Raw genomic sequence first — 23,603 nt, 5'->3', positions numbered from 1 at the left:
AAAATGGTAGATTTGAAATTACCTGTTACGTCTAGGTACTTAGATACTAAGTCTTAGGCGATGAAAATTTACAAAAATGAGAAATATACTTCAGTTCAGACTAAACAAGAAAAAGGGTGATATTTCCTTTTTCAATTAGTGCTTTTCATTAACCCGACCTAATTTAAACAATTTTTATCATTGATCAAATTACAGTTACGAAACCTCCGTTTTCGTCCTGCCAGTGGGAGGAGCCCTATACCATGTGGATATTTGATGTCTTGGATTCATGTGGTCACGTAATGGCTAATGAGTGCAGTGGTAAAACTCTCGATAACATGAAAATACTTAAATTTCTTTGTTTTCTCGACCCACATTATGACCGTCATTGGTGCCTTACCGGCATTAAGAGAGAGAAAAAACTTACCGGGTTCCCAAACAGTTTATCAAAGTAATATTATTTAATTTAAAATTATTGTCAAATATACAAGGTGTCATTATGTGGCGTTGTTGGGGCCATTTTTCGTAGAAAATGGTATGGTACAGAATACTTATCTTAAAGTTAGTTCGAATTGTGTATACAAGGTGAGTCAACATGAAAAATATAAATTTTCGTGAAAAAGTAAAATGGAATACCTTGTATATTATACTTATTAATGCTATTTCAATTTTATTAAGTAAGCAAGTTAGGAAACTAAACTTAGTATTTTTTGAGGTATACACATTTTCACAATCAAATTACTGAACATTTTTAAACCGTGTGAAATTATCAGGAAGGATTCAGAACAAAATTAATATTACCTGAACGTAAAAAGTCTACAGAGACGAATTAAGTATAATTCATTCAGGTAATAGCATTCTTTACTACTAAAAACAAAACTGCAAAACAAAAAACTGTTCAATTAAGTTCCACTTTACTTGTTGCTCGAAATGTCTCCCACCTACTAAACGATTGGGCAGTATTCGCTAGCATTTCTTGACTAACACTTTGAAAGGCTTCTCTTGTGCTCTGTTTTATGTCTTCTTTTGTTGTGGGAATGTTTTATACATCTGGCTTTTAACACATCCCGGTAGAAAATAGTCTATCCTTATTAAATCAGGAAAACTAGGCGAGCATCTAGTCGGACCACCTCTTCCTATCAACCGTTGAGGAAATACATTATTTCAATAGTTCGTAACTTGATGCCTATGGTGCGCAAGAGCTCCATCATGAAGAAACCACATTCTCTGCCTCATTTCGTTTGGACTGTTCAACTGTTGCACCCTTAAATGTGCATTTTCTGTGGTATTAAGTAATACTTGCAATTCATTTCCCTCGTTCACTACACTCTTGATTCTATTGCTCTTTTTATAAGCAACACTATCAGTTCGAGTAAAACAATTCAGCAAATTCTCAACAACTAACCAAAACTAACCAAATTCGCGACAGTTCTTTCAGAAGGCCGACTTCTATACTGCTTATCAATTCCAATAGCCAATAATACATTCTTCTCCCCGAAAACTTCATCGATGACTTGCAAGTTGAGAAACTAACAACAAATTAATTGAGAAAACTAATACAAAATTGACAGGTTTCAAATAATTATTTATTTGCATGGCCAACTTACAGTGTTTTATTGTTCCATAATATTTTGGGATTTAAGAAATGCAGAATCTCTAAATTGACAGAAAGGAAGGATTTTTCGCATAATTTGACAAACTTTCGGAATTTTCTTCGTAAAAGTAGGTAGGTTAGGTATAGGGGATGATTAATAAAAATTTAATTAATTTAAAAATTAATATTTTCATTTTGACTCACCGTGTATAAACAAATAATAAATGAGATATATTACTTTCACACACTATGTGGACATTGACAGCTCTGACAGCCAGCTTTAAGAGCCCTGGTGCGAGTCCCTGGCCCTTATATGGCGTAGTTAATTATAATTCGTTAGGATTTTATTACATCAATTACAATAATAAACCCTCATAGAACGCATCCAATGGTACGTTATGAAGTTGCGAATATTAAGCGATTATACTGTTTTGTTTGGCGATCGTTTATTTCACACAAAATATTTCGATATTACAATTCGCGATAATAGATGAAGAAACTAACAAAAATTCAGTATTTAATATCAAAACTATTTTAAAATCCATTAAAAGGTTGCTGGCCGTACGTATAGAAAACGTCATTCCACATGGCCATTTGCTTTTCTTTTCTGTTTGGTTTCACCGAGATCTCATCATCGAAATCTAGATACTGAATATTGTTCGGCGAAACTTGTGGCCACGTGAGGTTGAATAGTGGATCCGCCGGATCAGGTGTAGGATTCCTGAAAGTACCAACAAGACAAATTAAAGGGTTTGTCATATTCTTATTAAATTATTTTATATATCAAAATTAGCTAATTTTGTATAATATCTGATTGATTTCATTGCCATCAACCACAAATTCGCGGATTTTAACTTGCCGTCGCTTAGATTGATGCGTTTGAAATGACACGAATCGAGTCAAAACTATATAAGGATGAGCTATTATCTTGGTTCGGGTTTAAAGGCCGTCGTCGATTGGAATTACTTCCTAACGTTTCGCTAGCACGAGTGGCGAGCTTCTTCAGAGGTCCTTCCATCTCCGATGTTGGACGTAGACTGATATATATAAGGATGACAATGCAATTTTTTATTAACACGAAAACTCGCATATGACGTAGCTTAAGGAGTTCCGTCTAAATTTCAATTAATATAGGGACATTTTCATAAATTAAATACAAAATGCCCAATGTTTGAGATCCACGCAGGGATGTACAGGGTGGGTGAACAATAGAGTAAAGTTTCTTATCTCATTGATTTCAAAAGTTATTAGAAAAGGGTAAATACAACGGTTGTATAGATTGTCAAGATGCACAATTCAACATTATTTTAAAGTATACAGGGTAACCTAAACAAGCGTGACGAATAAAACATTTTTTTAAACGAAACACTCTATTCTCAAATTTTGTTTTGAATTCCTTTTTTATTAATAATAACGCATACCTAGAGTTAATAGTATTTCAATGTTTAATTTTTTCTAAAAAATACCTACTAGTTTTCATACTTGCAAAAAAAATACGATAACACATCTGCAACGGAATTTGAATTAGATGGTACGAAAGTATTTGGATCATTTTAAAATGAAAAATCTCGATTTTCTTAAATGGCACACCATATGTATAATTATTTTTTATGATTAACTTGTCATCTACCTATTTTTTTATATTTTGCTATTTATTTTAACTTTTCCAATATTTGCCCTGTTTTCTGTCTAAGACTATTGCTATAACATTAGTTGGTCAAGACAAAATGACATGTCAAATTTTAACCTGACAAGACATTAAGACTTTACAAGATGAAGTGCCCTCATAGGTGTATACCAATCTTTTCAGTGCATAAGGGAATGGTTTGTTGCCAGTGGTAGGATTGAAAATGGAAAACTTGAAGTGGTAAACCGGAATGCTACCATTGAGGAAAAAGAATTGAAAATTTTCAAAGTTCAAGATAATCACCAGGTCAGCAGCCGTCAAGTAGCCTGTGTGATAAATACAGCAAAGGGCAACCTTCTTCACCGTTATAAATGAAGCAATAGAGGCCGATCCAATTTTTTTGTCTTAAATAATGTTTTCCCAGGAAGCTATTTTTCGCAGTAAAGGTGCAGTTAATCTACATAACATGCATAATTATTCAACAGCTAAGGCATTCTGGGTACGGGAATTGCAAAATTAAAACCATTGGTCACTTAATATATGGTGAAGATATAGATTACCTTATTTTTGTTTTCCAAGAAATTTAAAACGCTGTGCAGACAAATATTTATGAGTAAATTACTTACTCATAGAAGGACTTTTTTCAATACATCTAATACATATCAAGAAGATCCGAATTTTACAAAACAAATCATATGGATATGGAAGGACTAACCACTATTGATCAACCGAATGTGTTTTGCCTTCTTATAGTAAGCGCGTTTATCACATTGATTAAGACAATTTGGATGAACGAAAAACGAAATCTTGTAAACGGTGGTGTTGGAGTTTATAGAAATTTTACCATTAAATTTGGCCGTACTCTTTTGGTATCAATTAGAGGAAGCTTCTGCCTAATGAACCAATCGCGTTGGTGGCGAATTAAATAATAAAATTAATAATTAAATAAAAAATAATGGTTCATGAAACTGGCCACCTAGATCATCTGACCTAAACCTTTTGGATTTTTTTCTTTAGGTTCGAGTTTAATTTAATTACTTAATTTAAATTAATTTAATGTACGATGAAACGCTTATAAATAACCGCGAAAAACTGTTAAATAGCAACGACTCAGTTTTTGTGATCGTCGCGAATGGCTATGGGTTCTCTATTATCAGCAGTCATCGTGAATATATTTCTGGAATACTTTGAAAAGAAAGCCTGAACTGAGCTGCCTTTTACTTGATCAAAATCCATTTATCAAAATAAATAAGAACTAAAAGTTCAGATTTTTACGAAATTATATATTTTTACATAACAATTGTTTCGACAACACCGTGTTTTTATCAAATGTAATATTTACAAAGTACCTGCTACTGTATATACAGAAAAATTACCATATAACGTTAATTAATGTTGTTGTGAGAATTTAAGTTCAATAAAGGAAAGGTATTTAAATCTAATTGATCGTTAAGCAATACATTTGAATGTCTCATTTTGTTAATCTCCAGGGCTTCCAATAAATTCAATTTTCTACTTTTTATGACTGAATGTAAAATATCAAAATTGCCGTCAAAAATGTGTTTTTCGTGTTTAAGTGTGTAGCATAATTAGAATCTAGACTATTGTTTTTAAACGCTCTTTTATGTTCATTAATGCGTTTCTTGAAGGATCTTCCTGTCGGTCCAATATAAATTTTAGGACAAGATCAGCATTTCAACCTCTATTTATCCGAAACCTAATCCAGAACACAGTTAAATAAGAGAACCTAGTGAAAAAGTTTCAAAACATTTGTTAAAATGTGGTTTAAAAATTGTTTTCAGAACTAACAACACAATATTAAAATTTTTTAAAAAACAATAAAACGAAATGTCCAAAATCTCAAAAAGCAGGTGTCTACAGGTTGAAATGCGGATCTTGTCCTAAAATTTATATTGGACAAACAGGTAGATCCTTCAAGAAACGCATTAACGAACATAAAAGAGCGTTTAAAAACAATAGTCTAGATTCTAATTATGCTACACACTTAAACACTTTTTGATTTGATATTTTACATACAGCCACAAAAAGTAGATTTAAATTTATTGGAAGCCATGGAGATTAACAAGATGAGACATTCAAATGTATTGCTTAAAGATCAATTATATTTAAACACCTCCCCTTTGTTGAACTTAAATTCTGGCAACAACATTAATTAAGGTTTTATGGTCATTTTTCGGTATATATAGAAGCAGGTAGTTTGTAAATATTACATTTGATAAAGACACTGTGTTGTCGAAACAATTGTTATATAAAAATATATAACTTCGTGAAAATCTGAACTTTTAGTTCTTATTTATTTTGAAAAGAAAGCCCTTGACACCTTTTATCTAAAACCAAAAATATGTAAACGCTACGTCGATAAGCTTTTGTTTTTTTCCTCATTGGCAAAAATCGATCCGTTTAAAAATTGAATTAGAAACTTATAATAATCTCCCATTTTTATTCAATATTAAAAGAAAATCAGACCTAACATTGGGTCATTCTGTCACTGAATCCGGAACTAAAACACTTTACATCTGCTTTTCTGTGTAATAATTTCCACATTAGCGATATCAATAGGTCCACCACAATCTTGCAAAGACAGTAGGTCCTAAAGCAATCTTGCTTGCCACTGTTCTCCTTCCTTGCATTCAGAACATCATCGACCACATAACAAAATTTCTTCAGAAATAAAACGACAAAGACAAAATTCCGTTTGGGATACTAGGAGTTTACAGCATACATTCGATAGACTGGACGAAAAATATCAACTAGGCCCAAAGAACACGAGCCTTAAGATTATGACAAATAAACTCATCAGCGGTCGCCGAACACAATCATGAATCCGGACATCAAATTTTATTCGACTCGGGCTTCACCAATATGGGAATCAGTCATGCGAGACAATGTTGATGCCCCCTCAAACGATATATGAGCAGGTACAGAGTAGAATGCGAGCCAGTTTCAGTTCAGCTCTGAAGAAGGCAACAGGATGAATAGCGAAACGTCAGTTCGATTCATCAACAACCGCTGCAGTAGTGGTATAGAGTAATGTTAAATTAAATTTTGAACTTATTAAAATGAAAAATTACAATTTATCGCTTCAGGAAGCTATTGTTTTTAAGTTGTTTACCGATATTGACTAATTTCATTTTAAATGAAGTGCTGCATCGGATTTTTTTTACATAAAAATATTGAATACGTGAGATACTGTTTCTTTTAGGTACCTTAAATAAAAGTTGTTCAGAATTTTATTTAGAGTCAAACAATGCAACAACTCATAGGGCGTTCCATTTAAAATAGTAACGCTGATATTTGAAAATACTGTTAGGGGTTGCCCTAGCCATATATACTCATACCAAATTGGAAATGTTATATTAAATCTGCAGAAATAACCTTGTTTTAATGTAAAAATTAAAGCAAAACAAAAATACGAAGCCATTATACACCCGATAAATAAGATAAACACTATATATCCGATAAATGGGAAAAGCATGGTGTTCGTCATAATTTCTAATTTTTTGAAAATAATTCATTTATTTAATTTTCCTAGATTCCAGAGAAAGAATAATAGCAAAGACGTCGAAAGTAATTTCGAACAGTTTTCTTAAAAAACTGGGCACTTTATGAGAATAACTTTACCAGAATTAAGACAAGAAATGAGGTTACCACAACTTTCAATGCCACAGTGGGAGCTGCTCACCCCTATACCTTGCAAAATTCGGTTGTGCATTTGTATGCCACCGCAATAATTGATGAATACGCAGAAATAATACCCACCAACGGACATTTGATACTTACAAAGTTTTTGCAAAATTAGCCCAGAGCCTAACAATTTGCTTGCTGACCAAGACGTCACGGTCCGCGAGCAACGGAGTAGAGCTGAACAGGTATAGGGTTTCATCCACGTGACCCGCTCTTCCAGCACCTGAAGTAAATTTTAATTATGGCAATCTCTCTAAATGTCATTTCCGAATAGTTACCTTGGATGCTCGGATAAAAGTTTAAGGAACCAGCGAAGGAAAATTGATAAAGGTATACGGGAGTGAAATTTGACTGAATCTCGGCCTGTTTCAATGTTGATCTTAGGAACAGCTGGTCACTGGTTATCTGAAAACACATTTTGGTAATACAGTTTATTGTTTTTAGGGGGTAATGTAGCAGTAATTATGTTTAATAGTTGCAAGTTTGCCTGGGTTGTTTTTTTTTTAATTCCTTTGAGTAATAATTTAAAAAGAGTTTTATAATCGGCTTCAACTATACTGCAAACTTAAAAGCAAATATCCTCCAACAACGTATAAAACAAAAGTTTTGAGGCAAAATTCAATTTAGCTGATCAAAATGTTCAAGTTTAATGACAATATGTAATGAACAAAGGGTTCACATTATTTATTAGCAATACATTTTTCCTACTTAACAATGTCCAAGATTTGGCATTAGGTAGTTTGACTTTTCCGGATTCAAATGGGACATTGTTTGCTTGCAACGATTATCTGGTGTAGGGACAAGAAGTTATATCAGACCAAAACATGATTTCATCATTAAGTGAAGAATCACAGACAGACCAAATAGGTTGAAACCTTCAATATAGAACATATAAATATGACATGTTACAGAGCACATTTATTATTCACACACCAACTCGCAGCGTCAGTTTTTCAACAGTTATGTCCACACGCTTAATGTGTGATTTCACCAAAAATTTTAAGGCTGTACTTTAAGAAAGCCCCACCGAAAAAATGCCACCTCCAAAGTGAAAACTATCGAATCCACGAATTGCGTCCAGTCGAACCAATAATATGGTTGAAACTTGAGACTCACATACATATAGATATACACATACATATGTCACTGAAATGGCATCATATAATTTAATGAATTAATATGATCGCCTACTGACAAATGGTCAAACTACTCGCTTTTAAAATTGCTTTAAAAATTTGGTGTAAAATGCTTGTCGTGAGCCAGGCAGTAAGCTTGGTTGCGAGGTTGTCAAATCGTAGAACCAAGCATTTAATAAAAAAAGTGTTTTAGTGGACTTTTGTCTACTAACACTCAAATAGTTCGTGGTTAATTTTTAATATGAACATTGCTAACATCATAAATTCAAACCTCATTCAATAATATTGTTAAGAAGATTTCTGCACCACTTGTTTAATATCTAAATGTGATAAAAACTGATTAAGCGTTCTTAATATTTTGTCTACTAACACTAAAAATGACATTCCGATTAATTTTTAACACGAACATAATAATTTTATTCGACAGAGAGTTCCTGATTAATGTTTGATACAAACAAAATTCAAACAGCAAAAAATTAACTAATATATTATTAAGCAATAAATTAAACTCAGTTAGTTGGCCATTAGTTTAGTGAATCGAAATTAGGAAAAAATATGAATCACCAGAACCAGCTACTTTCCTTAATTTTTCAAAGAAACTTCCATAGACTCCTGCGTCGGATGTTGATAAATCAAATTTGCTGACGTTTCGCCAATCATCCTGTTGGCTTCTTGACAACGCAAACCAGTTTCAGTTAAGCTCTGAAGAAGCCAACACCATGATTGTCGACACGCGGAAAAGGAGTTATCAACAACCGACAGAGGACAAAAGTTTCTTGTTTTTAACAAATTCACTGCCCACTCAGCATGGATGATTTAAAAGTTCGTTAATTATTTAACAAATCGCAGTTGTTGTATGATTGGATCGTGCTGATCGCTAACACGCTAGATACCAAAACTTCCAATTCTTTCTGGAGTACATTACATTGCAAGAAATTTCGATGAGAATAGTGGCACAAACTTTTATTTGCGACGAACAAATAACTTAAACAAGTATTGGGAATGCGCATAAGCGTATGGCAATGTTCCTTAATGGCGGTGTTTAGCCGCTCATCTCTCTATCAATTCTATTTGATGACCATTCTCCCGTAAATGGCGCGGCAAATACGGCTCCGAAAAATAATAAAATTATACTGTTCTTCTTAACAGACACCTTAACAGTAGTGTTAACCCTGTCTACGTATTCAAATATGGTTTGATTTTATTCGTTACACAGATTTAAAGATAAAAAAATTATTACCATTCCGAGATCTATGCAATTAGGTTAGTTCCGAGTAGTTAGTTAGGTTAGACTATGTAATTAGATGTAAGCGAGGGGCACTGTGAATAGTTCGAGTTTAATTGCTAATTATATTTTTATTCTTGTAAGACTATCTAACTACACAACGCGATCAAAAAATAAACTGAGATATTTTAAAGGGCGATTACTTATTAAAAAATATGAAAAACCGCTTTTATAAATATGAATCCGGAAAAGCAGAGTATTAAAAAAGATATTTTTTATCAATATCTAAACAAATATTCACTCGATTATGTTATATTTTGGCAAAGTTTTCTTTAAATGTACAGAGTGTCCATTCTTTGGTGGTTTTATGGTGCCACAGAAAGAAAAGTGAAAAGTGGGTTTGTTGCCATTTTTGCAGATTTTTTCTATTTTCAATTACTTTCGCGAAAAAAAGTAAACAATATTTATTTGGGCCACCCTGTATATTTTTTGGATAATGCGATGAATTTTGTCAAGAACATGTTAAAAAATACTTAAAACTCTGGTTATTTTAAAAACAAAACAACAAAGTCCTGCCATATTCAGAAATTCTTGAGTTTCCGTCGGATTTTTATTCAAAAGGTCAAAACCAGCTAACCAAAACTTACTTTTTTAACAGGTTTGAATTATTCCATTTTCTTCTAGTCAAAACTATTTATGATCACTTATTACTTATAGATATGGAGAAAGAAGATTTTTGTAAACTCTGGTCTAATATTTACAAGATAGAAAACAAGTAGATTGGTGAAATTAATGTATTGGCTTCAATTAGAATAAATCCAAATAATATTTGCAGAAAAGTAGAAGATTCTATCGGAATCATTAAATCACAAGTGCCAAAACTAACATCCTGTTAATTTCCTATCATATTCATATAATTTCATTTCACGAGTCCCGGTGTATTAAATAAACAAAATTCAAGGTTTTGGTGTTTAGAAATTTAGCATTTTCACCGGAACAGCAAGGCCAGGTTGGATGCAATACTTCATGTTTTATACAGCAAGTTCTTATCTTAATACTACATTTCCTTTCCGCTGGATTGGAACAAATGGACCTATAAGATGACCGTATAGGTCACCAGATTTCAATTTCCTTTCATAGGGATATATACAAACTAAAATATATAGCACAATATCATTGAAATAGTCTTTAGACAGCTACAAGTACGACCATTTATTATTTTAAGCGGAATAAGACGCGTAAGAACTATGTGTGAAACATTTGGAGAACAATTTGAGCAACATTTGAGATTCAGCAGCAAGCTATCAATTTAAGATATTTTTTTGGTAATTAAAAAGAAGTTTATAGTTTTTTTTTTAGTTTTTGAATCAATGAAAAATTACCAAAATTGTTTGATTTTAATTTCTTTTTATGACCTGTCATTTCTTTCTAACAAAAAAGTGGTTTTTTTTCAAAACTTGAATATTAGGCTTAATGTTGAAAACAAACATTGAGTTATATATACTTTTGAGATACTCTCCACAAACTCAATTGTATTATCTGAAAATATACAGTGTGTCCCTTAAAAAAAAGTGTGGTTTATTTCTTCCCAAAAATAATTGGAGAAAAAATCTGAGTATGCTACTGAATTCTGCGTGATAACGGCAACAAATCCACTTTTTACTTTTCTAATAACCTAGGTATCAGGGGTGTTTCAAAATGCAAATATATCTTTTGTTTCTCGCAAAAGTAGCACAATGTCGCGAAAACTTAGGTTAGGTATCCCGCAAAAAAGAAGAAAAATTTACGCTGGGTACGTAACGAAATAACTTTTTTCTATTCCCGTCTGTAAAATTACACAGCGATCTAGTCAGTTTCATTTCACACGGATCTGAATCACTTCGGGCATTTCCGGAATTTTACCGCACGGGTTTGAGAGCATTCGGATGTTTTCGGAGATTTTACCGCACCGTTTGAATTTTGACGTTTGTCAATTCTGTACTCGTGTTAATTTGCAAAAATGTACTCGAAAACTAATACACAGAAAAATATTATGCAATATATCAGACAATTTAAATACTACGCCCTATAACCTACAATTGAAATCTAGTGGACTAGTGGGCAAGAAAAGGTACATTTATAATTTAAGTTTCCCACAGAAATTTTACATACCGTTCACATGAACTTTGGTGGTTTTTAGAGTTTCAATGTTAATATCTTGCCAAGACCAATTGTACTAATTGAAAATATCCATGTCTCATCAAAATTGAATGTTAGGACCTGCTTTTTCTTGCTACTACAGTTTTAAAAATTTAATCCTCTTAAGAGCTCTATCCTTGGATGATTCTTCTTCCAATTACCAATTACAGTCTTTTTCTTTAAGTAAACTACTTCATGATCAATTGTAAAAGTTAAATAAACAACATTGTTTATTTGTCATAATCTCCCTCTGTCTAACGTACACAGTTAAAGAGAGACAACAATAGCAGAACCGATTGGAACCATAAAAGAATAGGTTTGAATGGTATGAAATTTATTAATCCGATCATCTGTTATTATTTTTAATTTGTTAAATTGTAATTTTTTTGTGACGGTCATAGAAAAGGTATAGCATGCAACACGTTTGGTAAACTCTTTATCTCACTCGTGAGTCAAATGCCATTTACCTGCCAGAACCCACCTGAATAATACCTTCGATGAAAATTGGATTGCAACAGGTGGAAAAGATATTTACTTACGCTAAAGAATTGAGAAATAAAATCGTTAATTCTTGCGAAGAGGCTAAAAACAGATATTGAATTTTAGCTCAAGTTTGTCGTTTAATGATTTGTCAATTGGGAAGGCGTCGAGGGTATGGTGGACGCCTTCCACAGGAGTTAATAATTTCAATCTATTATCATATTTATTAGTAAGGAATCGCCGTCTAAAATATCTCCGTCTGTACTATTTACACATTTTGCGTATGTGCAGCGACTTATTCTGTTGACTTCTTCAGAGGCTAACCGAAACTGATAGATGATACAGCCCATCGTAACCATTTATCTCGAGTTCGATAGCACGAAATATTTTTCATTCTCTAGACCGGTGGCTCCGGTTGAAAAGTGTTGAACCAATAGTTATTGAGTTGGAAAATAATTTTTTATTTTTCCTAATTATCCGAAGTGCAATTAGATATGTGTGGTAGGCTGCGCTTTCCTAATTTTCGTGCTTTGACATTGTGAACTCCCTAAACCGTCGCTTTTTGGTAAGGTCGGACACGATATTCCTTCCTTATATTCCTCTATCGTCTGCTAAATTGTTGCATGTTTAAAACATTCCGTTTTATATAAGAGCTGTCACTATTTGATCCTCGAATTAAGTAATTTCCTGTATAAAGTGATTATTAAATTAATACTTCAAAGTCATGACAAAATTTGATAAAAATCAGAAATAATGATTGTCCTTCTTTTTCTATCCCTCACTCTTTGGCCTCCTTGCTTTTTATGTCAACTTGACGACACGTCGATCTCGCCATCTAATAATATTTCTGGATTCACTATTTCCACTATATCTTCGATTCCCAACTATATGACTTCATAGTTAAGCATCCCTCCCAGATTTTCTTAACCATTTAAACTCTATACACTCTAACATACTATCTCAACCTGAATCACTGAATTCAGAATGAGAGCACCTTACATCTGCTTTTCTCTCAAATAATTTCTACAAGATATGAATCGTTTTCTTGGAAAATACAAAAGTTTTTAAAAAATATAATATATAAGACAGAGTATATTGGAGAGACAAGACGAAAAATATTGATAAGTCTACAAGAACATATCATATCTGCAAACCAGTTTCAGTTAATCTTTGGCGAAGCTAACAGGATAACTGGCGAAACGTCAGCAAGTTCGATTTGTCAATAACCGACGCAGTATTAGTATAGTATTACAGTAGCCTGCGTATAAGTTTTTTTGAGAGATGAAATTGTTATGCGAGAGTAGATGTTTTCTAAAAATTCAATTTTATGAATTTGTGCAGAGTGCTTGGATTGATTGAGGATCGGATCTTATTAGAAATTTTTCATTGTGAATGCCAGTATTTTCATTGAAAATGCAAATACAGGGTGTGAACTAACAAAAAAACACAAAACTTACAAAATTATCCTTAGCGGAAACTTAGAACAGTCAAAGTCTATTGCAGTTTATTTTTAGTGCCCATTTAATTTCAATTGCTTGCAGTTTTTGCTTTTTTTTCTATTTTCTGTATCCACAATCCATGGTTATGGATAATTTACACTTACTTCTACAACGGCATCCAAACGATCAACGAATGTCTTATTTGGACTAACGTATGCTTCCCTGATTATCGACCCAACTTCCGTCGCGTTGGTACCTGGCAGAAGTACCAAACCAGTCGGCACCAAGGAGGCCAAGTCCGAATCAAAACTTGCTCCTATTGCCTTGGCTGCCAACGCACCTAAAAATTCAACAATATAAAAAACAGGCAGAAAAATTTTGTGATTGTGATTTTGTGAATTACATTAATCTATTAGTGCCGGTGCCCACTACGGGGTGTTTCAAAACACAAAAATAAATTCTTGTGTGTAATATAAAAGTTGGGACAAAAGCAAACCATTCTTATTTTTATTCTAAAAACCAGCACAGATAGAATAATAAAATATTAACGAAGAGTATGTATTATAAAAAAAAACTGTGGTTATGTTTATATTTTATTTTTTTAAGATGACAAGCTTGCAATGAATTTCCGTTTCCGTAAAATGCATATCTGTTATTTCACTGTACCATTATTGAATTAAAACTGTTGAACAATTAAATGATAAGCTAGCACATAAAACAATATAATCATATTTGTAGTGCGATATGTCCCTAATGGTTGGCTGGTGCCCAACGTTTATATAAAAACTGCCCTTTATTTTAAACAAGAAATCGCCCATTAACTTTTACGAATTTATTTTGAAACACCCTGTATAAGTGGCTCAAAATAACATCAGTATCAATAGCCATTTTGAAGTGAAAACTGAGTTCCCTTTTCTAGAATTATGGGTCTGTCCATTTTATTCTGTGATGTGAGACCAGATCTATTTGTTTCTCCAAGTTGGATATGTTTCTTGTATTCTGCTATTCTTGCATCCAATGGTTGCTTCGTTTCGTCTACGTCTAAGATTCTCCATACCCGCAAAAATTCCGAAATTACCGTTTGGAAAATTGAATTTTAGATGGAAATTATAGTTCTCAATAGATCCGGTGTCTTTGATGAAAACAGCAAATTTGTAATTTGAAGAAAGGTACACCTTAGGTTGCTAACTAAAAAACATTTTAAGAAATGAGGAGTTTTCCCGGTGGAAGCGCGACAATAAAGCACCTTTATTGCAAAAAGATGGCGGCGAAACTTACATGGGCGGAAATAAAGAATTCAAAATGAAACACTTTAAGTCATTGAGGAAGTAACACCCGATAACTGACGAAAAGAGGTCTATTCAAGAATTGTCCTCTTTTCGTGGAACAGGAGATGAGTTTCCTAGATAATGAGGAATATTATAACTATTTACAAAAGTAATGGATTCCTCGTGCGTGGGTTGGTGCTGAGTTGAACTTGCTAACGTTTCTCCAATCATCCTGTTGGTTTCTTCAGAGCTGAACTGAAAGTTAAGAGTTAAGACAAACAACTGTGACAAAAAAAAAGTATTATTTTTTACAACATGTTGATATTTTGCTTGGAACGTTTTTGCGAAACAGCACTAATATGGTCACTTAGTGAAGTATGACATCAGTCAGAATTAACAAACATGCTAATTTGTCATTGTCAAAATCTACCGAAAATATCCGACCCCTGACGAAGCTGAAATTTATAGCGGCGCTTAATTTTTTTTTGTGGTATTTTAGAATAAAGAGTAGAAAAACATTATTTCGATTCTTTAGTGTAACTGTTTGTGGATTATGGAAATAGAGTTTCAGTGGCAAAGTGGCAGTCCTGTAATAAGTATTTGAAGCAGACGATCATCGAAACTTGATTATGGTTTCCAAACGTTGTCTGGGTGTTAAAAGAATTGTTTTTGCAATATACTTAAAATCTAATTAGGTACTTGTCACTTACCGCCAAGAACAGCAAATAGAGGTACTGTTTCCGCAGATGTGGTCCCAACTATTACGGGAACTTGATTGAAGTTTCCAGACTCGAGCAGGGGAAAACTCAGGTCTGTGACGTAAGCATCTTCGTGTTCAACTTCAATGGATATTCCCGTCTATAATAAATTACACCAATTTGGTGAATGCACCTAAATACCCCGTGGTCACAGCGCAGCTGTGGGATGTTGTATAACCCATTGGAAGTTTTCGCGATATTTTATCACAAAAATGAAGTAGTGATAATTTTTTTTGACGATACTATACAGGGTAAGTTTTTTCAATGTATAGTACAAATTTTATTTTTTATAAAACTGAAAAAATAATTTTTCTTCACAATCTTAGCAATGAATTTTATTAAATTAAGTTTTTCGCCGTACCATGCAAAAATTCAAACTGCACTGTTGCTAACAAGATAAGATTAGAGGACATTATGCACGTTATACGACGTTTTAGTACGGGTACCTTGTACTTACGCGACTGTTTGCGCTGTAGGCAGGAGTCAACACGTTGGCCGGCAGGCTTTGTAAGAAATCTCGAATTTCCGTGGTCGTGTTTTCTTCGGAAATCGTTGGATCTACGTATTTCGCGTAGTCGTAAGCGGCTTGCCGGGCGTTAGTCTGAGTTGAAACTTCTTGAATATAAGTCAGCGAACAGCCGCTCTCGCAAATTGCAGCTCTGTACAGCCCTGCAGACTTGGTGTTGACAACATGCGCTCCCACTGAAATACCGCCTGCACTTTCGCCAAATATGGTTATTTTTTCCGGATCTCCACCAAAAAGAGCGATATTGTTCTTAGTCCACTTCATCGCAAGCAACTGGTCCTTCAATCCTGCATTGCCCAAAACTACATCATCTTCGGTGGATAGGAACCCGTACAATCCCAGCCTATAGTTGGCATAGACGATTATCACGTCCTCGTCTAGGAGATAAAAAGGTCCAGTTGTAACGTCGGATGTGCATCCAATGGTGAAACCACCTCCGTATATCCAGAACAATACGGGCAATTTCTCGGTGATCTAAAAAAAATAGAAATTGCCAAAAATTTAGAAAAATGCCTTTAAAGAAAGGAAGAGGGATTAAGTACTATAAACTATGTATACAACTAATACAACGTTCTGGACGCTTGTTTCATTAACCAAGTTCCAATCATCAGCAGATTCCATAAGCAACAGTATAAGCTAATCTTATTCCATTTGAGCTTGAGCTTCTATTTGAATCTGTGGAATCTATTTGAGATCAAGTAAAAAATTTGTTCCAGAAAGAGGGGTTTTGAGTTCATAGCTGCAGGTTTTTTATGGCTTTCGGCACAATAAGTAGCGAATGATGGGGACTTTCACTGGAATTTCATAGCAATTGACGAGAAAAAGTGACTATTTGGAACAGAAAACGATGGTTTAAGATGATATCTACAATTTTGATGTCACTTTAGTTAAAATATGTCTAGGACTTTGAATGGAATTAAATAGACAAAAAAAGGCAAATATTTGAGCCAGAAAGGTAGGTTTTAGGGTCATATCTAGTTTGATGCTGTGTTCGTAGCAATTTGGGGCAGAGAAGTCGTTTTTGATTGTAATCTGTTCGATATCGTTACCTTTTCTTGTCACATTGTTACTAAAACGGTATACCAGCTTAAAACCTCAGGTTCTGTTGCAAATACTTTTGTAAAGTATAAAATACTAACAGTGCTTTGTATACTTATTTAAAATACTGTTAATAAAAAAGAAAAAAGATTCCCATAAGAAACAAATTGATGGCCAAGGTTATAAAAAACGAAATAGAGAACAACTTCTAAAGCCAAAACCCAACCACATGTTTTATAAGAAGTCGAGGAGTGACGTAGGAATAAGGAGGACTAATAAGATATCATAATTTGCTTCCTTCAAGCATCTGTAAGAGAGTTCAAAAAGTGCATCAGGAAGTTTCTGTCAGTCAATGTTTACTACTTTTTGAAAGAATTTCAAGCGTACATTATGAGAGTCTCCTGACGAATATATTCATTTGTTAACTGTCCTAACATACCGTACTACTATATGTGTGTCTATCGTATCGTTTATTCATATAATTTCATATATCTTGGTAATATTCTAGAATGCATTTTTTTCCTGACGAAACATCCACTGGGATTTGTGAATAAAATTATCTATATATCTAAATAGTTACCTTTTTCTGTCAATTAGTATCAAATTTAAATCAAATTCGGCATCTTTAGCAATTATTGTTACAAAAACATAAACCAATTAGCTGATACTAACTTAGAATCGCACTTTACGGATCAAATAGTTGCCGATTTTAATGAGATTTTGCTCAAAATTTGGTTCTTCGCCGCTTGTTGCATCGATATCCACAATAAACCTGAAGATATGAACTTCAAACCCCTCTCTCCACTAGAAATGGTTAATAGTTCTTCTGGATTCAGATTCCAGTCGAAATCAGCTTTTTGGCAACTTACTGGATCAAAATCTATATTAAACCTGCAGATATCAACTTAAAACCCCTCTTTCTTGGACTAATAGTAGGTTCTTCATTTCAAAGTGATTCCAGTAAAAATCGGCTTTTCCGAGGTTGAAAATCTTTTAAATGCATTAAACAATTTCTTGTCGTTCTTAACATATTTTTAATTAAGCTTTTATTAGATCTTGGATCTTGTATTGGATGTTAACGACCACACTTGTAAATGCTTTTTGAAAACAGCGACGACAACGTCGATTGAGGTCCTCCTAGAACTGGAGCATTACATTTAAAGTTAAGTCTCGAGGCCTGCAGAGTCGCTCTATTGCGAAGCTGGAAGCCCTGAAAGAAGCCGGCAACGGCCAACAAGAGTCATGCCTAAGAATACTTAATTCTCTTATAGAAAACCTTTTTGGACCTCTCGCAACAGTCTTGTTCACAAAGCGGACAAGGGCTTTAAGTAGGCACATATATCTGGTGCCTCTGAGAATTATGTTATATTGATATGTGGTCATGAGAAGCTCAACAGATAGTTTTTTTCTATTTGTAGGAATACAGAGAGATTACTCAGGCCATCAAAAATTTTGTTGGTATTTTTCATATTTTTGGAGTTATAAGCTAATAGGAAAACAACGTTTTCCTATTAGCTCCCACCAAGTATTTTTTAATTAATTTTTATGATGTCATATTTATTGTTTTAAAAATATGAACATTACACTTTAAAAAATTGAAATAGTTATGCCACTGGCATAGATTTTGCATGTTCTTGTTTCTATACCTGTTGATCATTCTGTGTAAATGAAAGAATACTACGAATATCTGACACTACTGTTTGAGAAAATCAAGATCCCTATTTTTTTGTGTGAGTGCGATAGTAAAAACAACATTGGGTAAAAACGAACTGACCAGAAAGGGTTAATTTATTACCACCGTTGCATAATAAATTAGGATTGATGAAGCGATACGTTAAAGCTGCTTTAAATAAAGGTGGTCCATGTTTCCCGCTCTCTCAAATGAAAGGAATGAATTTTTGTAGGTCCTCGAATAAGGCAATTAATAATAGGGAAGAGTGACTACACAGACCCGAAGTCGTACCGGCCTGTTTGCCTCACCAGCTTCATTATGAAGACTCTGGAGAGACTGGTGGACCGGTATCTGAGGGACTGGGTGGAGCTGGAGGCCCCTTTAGAGCCAGCTCAGCATGCGTACCGAAGTGGCGGGTCTGTGGGCTCAGCTCTTCACCATCTGACTTCCAGGTTGGAGGAGGGTATGGGCTCGGGACGGCTGTCGGTATGCGTGTTCGCTGACATCGAAGGGGCTTTCAATAACACGGCCCTGTACTCGATCTGCAGGGCGGTGGAGAGTACTGGAGTGGTAACGGCCATTTTAAGGTGGATCCGCTCCATGCTAACCGACAGGAGGGTCGAGGCAAGACTGGATGGGGAGCAGGTCTCCATCGGTTCATGACGGGGTTGTCCACAGGGCGGGGTCTTGTCCCCGTTCCTGTGGTGCCTAGTGGTGAACGAGATATTGCATATTCTGAGGGAAGAACACGGGGTTTATGCTCAGGCATATGCAGACGACCTTGTGATAATGACGCAGGGGACGGACGTGAGGAGGATGCAGGGGCTCCTGAACGGGGCATTGGCAAGATTCTCACAATGGTGCCTGGACAGCAAGTTGGCTGTCAATCCTGGCAAGGTGGAGATGGTCACCTTCACTAGGAAAAGGAAGATGGAGTGCAGCCTCAACATTTCGATGGATGGGGTGCCTCTTTCTGCAAGCGGAAGTGTCAAGTACTTGGGCGTATGGTTGGACTCTAAGTTGACCTTCCAGGAACATATAAGATCAAGGACCAGGTCGGCCTTTGGAGCTCTGTGGGCGTGCCGGAGAGCGGTAGGGGGCACTTGGGGCCTGGGGCCGAAGATCATGCAGTGGATCTACGGTACCATGGTGGTGCCTATGCTCACGCATGGGGCAGTGGCATGGTGGCCGGGGATCAAAAGAGCGGGAGCAAGGCTAGTTCTTGACAGACTGCAGAGATTGGCTTGCCTCTGCATAACGGGCGCCATGAGAACGGCGCCCACGAGGGCCCTGGAGGCTCTGGTGGGGCTGCCCTCTCTGGCTGATCGGGTGCAGATGGAGGCGGCCAGGACAGCTGTGAGGCTGGCGAGCTGCGGGCTCTGGAGGGAGGGAACCTTCAATCGGGGTCCGTACGACATTTTAGAGGGCTGTCGCGGGGATCGCGGAGTCATGGGCATGCCGACATCCCCGAGATGACCTTCTTTGATAAATTGACCTTTCTCTTTCCATCAAGGGAAGATTGGAGAGAGGGCAGAGTCGGCTCCTGGGATGGACTTGTCTGGTACACGGACGGGTCCAGAATGGGAGATCTGGTCGGAGCTGGAGCGTACTGCGAGACAACGGGATCAAGCTTGTCGGTCCCTCTGGGTCAGTACTGCACTGTGTTTCAGGCGGAAATTTTCGCTTTATTGATGGCGGCCAGAGAGGTGCTTCGGCTCAACTACGGAAGCAGGAGAGTCTTCTTCTGCTCGGATAGTAGGGCTGCACTCATGGCGCTGAAGTCAGTGCGTACGCGCTCCTTGTTGATAAAGGAGTGCAAAGGGGTACTGAGGAGGGTGGCTGAGGAGAGAAAGGTCACGTTGGTCTGGGTCCCGGGTCACACCGGTGTCCGGGGCAATGAGGCAGCGGACGCCTTAGCCAGGGAGGGCTCCTCGCATAGGCATATAGGGCCAGAGCCCCGCTTGGGGATCGCCCCGTGTGTGAGGCGGGGAGCTCTCGAAGCCTGGGCGAGAGACCGGGCCGCGGGGGCTGGAGAGTTGCTCCGGGAATGAGGCGGGCGAGGCTTATGATGGATGGGCCCGCCCTTCCTCGGACCAGGGAGCTGCTTAGACTGACCAGGAGGGAGTGTAGAGCACTAACAGGGGCCTACACAGGACATTGCAGGCTTAGGAGGCATCTCTGCTTGCTAGGCATTGGAGACGACCCGGAGTGTAGGTGGTGCATGGAAGGGGAGGAGACCCCGTATCATCTGCTCACCGAGTGCCCTGCCTTGACATGGGCAAGATTGGGAGTCTTCGGAAAGGCCCTGATCGATCCGGACTCAGTGCACGGTATTGGGCTAAAGGAGTTGCTGACCTTCTACAGGAGGGGCGGCATTCTGGACGCCCTCTAGAGCGGCCTGGGGGCACAACGGGCCCATCTGGTGGCCTAAGTGCTTGGACGCCCGCCGCGAGGGCGCCCCCCTTTAATACCAATACCAATACCAATACCAATAAATAAGGCAATTAATAGAAGATCAACAGTTTGTGAGTACCATGATCGAATCTGATATGGCTGCATGGGTTTCATTTATTGATATTTTGTTATGTTTTCTAGGAAACAACAAATTACAGATTACAGAGACATTGTGGAAAACATGTTATAGAAATTTAGAAAAATGGGATGCAATATACTTTTCTTAAAATCTTGGTGTTGTAAGGAGCAAGGCGGGAAGTTCCATCAAAGTATAATAGAAATGGACTGCACATATCAAAGAACATTCCAATGATTGCAGATTACTGCGGGCATTAAAAAGGGACATTAAAATCCACTAAACGAAGTTGTTTGGCCAAGAGTGAGAGATCTTCCAAAAATAAGTGGACTTAACTTTGTTATTTAATTTAAATTTTTTAATTTGGTTTTTGTTCTTATACTAATAAAAATAATCAACCGAGATTTTCATTTATTACTTCTTTTAGTGTTGATAAAAAACCTTACGTGATAGAGAAAAATGTTTATCAAATTTTAATTTAAGTGGCCCAAATTAAACAAAATCAAATGTCAGACTGAAATCAACTTTCAAAAGTTTAAATAATGTTGGCCTGTGTATTGAAGACCGAACTCAATAAATGGATCGGGAGGCCATTTTGTAGGCTTTGGCAGAGTCTACCGGGACTGAGACAGACGAGAGTCCCAAGTACCACTGCAATCGGCTAAAAGCATATGTATGCTGTGTTTAGATGAGGAATTATCTCCTAGCTGGCTGTCATTAATTCACTCCAGAAGTTTTTTTTTATTTGTTATGCAACCAATAAATCGTTTCTGGCTTAAATCTCGGTCTTTCACTTCATAGTGTGTTTTATAACTTACTTAAATGCTTTTCCTAGCCTTAATAAATAGAGGATCGCGTGAAAGGAATTACTAGAAATACTGGGTATATGTGGGCACTATCTTGAAGTTTACATACTCTATAAACTTAAACAATGCTAATCCAAACGTTATTGAAGAATACGTCGTCAAAATAAATTTCAATATTCAATACTCTTATAACCTTGAAAGGATAGCGATTGACAATTGCTTGAATCAGTATCTTTCTAAATTTTTATGCCAAATGTTGAAACGAAGTTTAAAGAGAAATAATTGTTATTAATTAAGAAGTGATGACCAAACAGCAAATTATCAACCATCAATATTATTAGTAGCTACAAATTAGATTTCGAAAACTGGTTTATTACATGTAGTTAATTAGAATCATCAATAATTTGCACTTTTTCACTTCTCATCGCATAGATTCGTCAGTTTTTCGTCAATTTCATGAACTGAAAATTATTAATGGATATAATAAAATCATTGCAGAAAAATCACGAAAGTTTCTAAAAAATCCTGGCGTATCTAGTTAACTTGGCTTAAAAAACACTGAGTAATCGTAAAAATCAAATTAACATTTTGCAGTGGAGTTTGAATTGAATTCATTCAATTGATTTGCTTTTAAAGACACGAGTTTTAAATACAAATACAGGGCGTCTTACGGAAACAGTAGACGTTTTCGTAAAACGGAACGTAGTAACGTACTGAAAATTTGGTCGCATAGCTTTTTGAGTTTTCTTTACTAATCTAGTATATTTTTACCGACGAAAAGTTGCGTTGATTTTTTAAAATTATTGTTTCAAAACTTCTTACCAATCATCTCGGCGATATATATTGTACAAAATGATGAGCTCGCCATCTTACACAGAATTCGTGAATAGACGTTTTTGTAATCATTATCAAAAACCATTCGAGAAAATGTTTTTTTAAGAAAATATCGTAATAGCCTAATTTATTAAAAAATGATAATATATATTTAATAAGTGAAAAAAAAATGAATTGAAGGGAAGCACAGAAAGTTATTTATATGAAAAAGAAAGATTAAATCGGAAACATTTCTTCAACCATAATTTCTATTCCTACAAACTTTCTCAGATTTATCTGTAGTGCGGATAAGTCGAGCAAAACTTTCTTCATGTTCACATTGTAATCCGTTCACTGTCCATATCTATATACGTTAGAACATATCTATAGTTTTCACAAGAGAAGCTTCCGGAAGTTCTTGAGTTTCATAGTTTAAATATTATACTCCACCGTATATAGTGTGTCCAAGATGAGGATATATAAATGGAGTAATTGGAACCACAACATGGTTCAACTAGAAACAAGTAGCAAAATTTAAAGATACTGCTGATGGATTGGACTGGTACTCAAGTACCCGTACTTTGGTCGCCAAAATGGCCAGACCTAACAACACAAACCTTTTTTTGTCTTTGAGAAACACTTAAAATAGCGTGTATATAACTGTCTCAATTGACGTTGACCATTTAAATGCAAAAATTCAAAATGCTTTTCAAAAGGTACCAAGGAATGTATTAGGACGACGGATGAAATTAGAGTTAAGCGAAATTTATAAAAAATGTTTGGAAGTTGGAGGTTTTGAAAATTGAAACTATGTAATAATAATTATCGT

General features: G+C 35.7%; 1 protein-coding gene across 1 annotated transcript in view; it reads right to left on the bottom strand.

The window, feature by feature from the left end:
- Positions 1 to 1,787: 1,787 nt before the first annotated feature.
- The window catches only part of LOC132702103 (juvenile hormone esterase-like), a 30,378-nt gene continuing 8,562 nt past the window's right edge, over positions 1,788 to 23,603 (bottom strand). The window contains exons 4-9 of the mRNA XM_060670533.1: positions 15,847 to 16,389; positions 15,342 to 15,489; positions 13,528 to 13,703; positions 7,184 to 7,310; positions 7,002 to 7,128; positions 1,788 to 2,294 (exon numbers count right to left, since the gene is read on the bottom strand). Coding sequence (XP_060526516.1) covers positions 2,108 to 2,294; positions 7,002 to 7,128; positions 7,184 to 7,310; positions 13,528 to 13,703; positions 15,342 to 15,489; positions 15,847 to 16,389 — 1,308 coding nt within the window. The 3' untranslated portion in view covers positions 1,788 to 2,107. The remainder of the gene's footprint in view (positions 2,295 to 7,001; positions 7,129 to 7,183; positions 7,311 to 13,527; positions 13,704 to 15,341; positions 15,490 to 15,846; positions 16,390 to 23,603) is intronic.

This window comes from Cylas formicarius, unplaced genomic scaffold (assembly GCF_029955315.1).
Source record: "Cylas formicarius isolate icCylForm1 unplaced genomic scaffold, icCylForm1.1 PGA_scaffold_5__7_contigs__length_24384050, whole genome shotgun sequence".
Taxonomy (NCBI): domain Eukaryota; kingdom Metazoa; phylum Arthropoda; class Insecta; order Coleoptera; family Brentidae; genus Cylas; species Cylas formicarius.
Note: the sequence above shows the minus strand (reverse complement) of the source record. Positions and strands in the feature narration are given on the sequence as shown.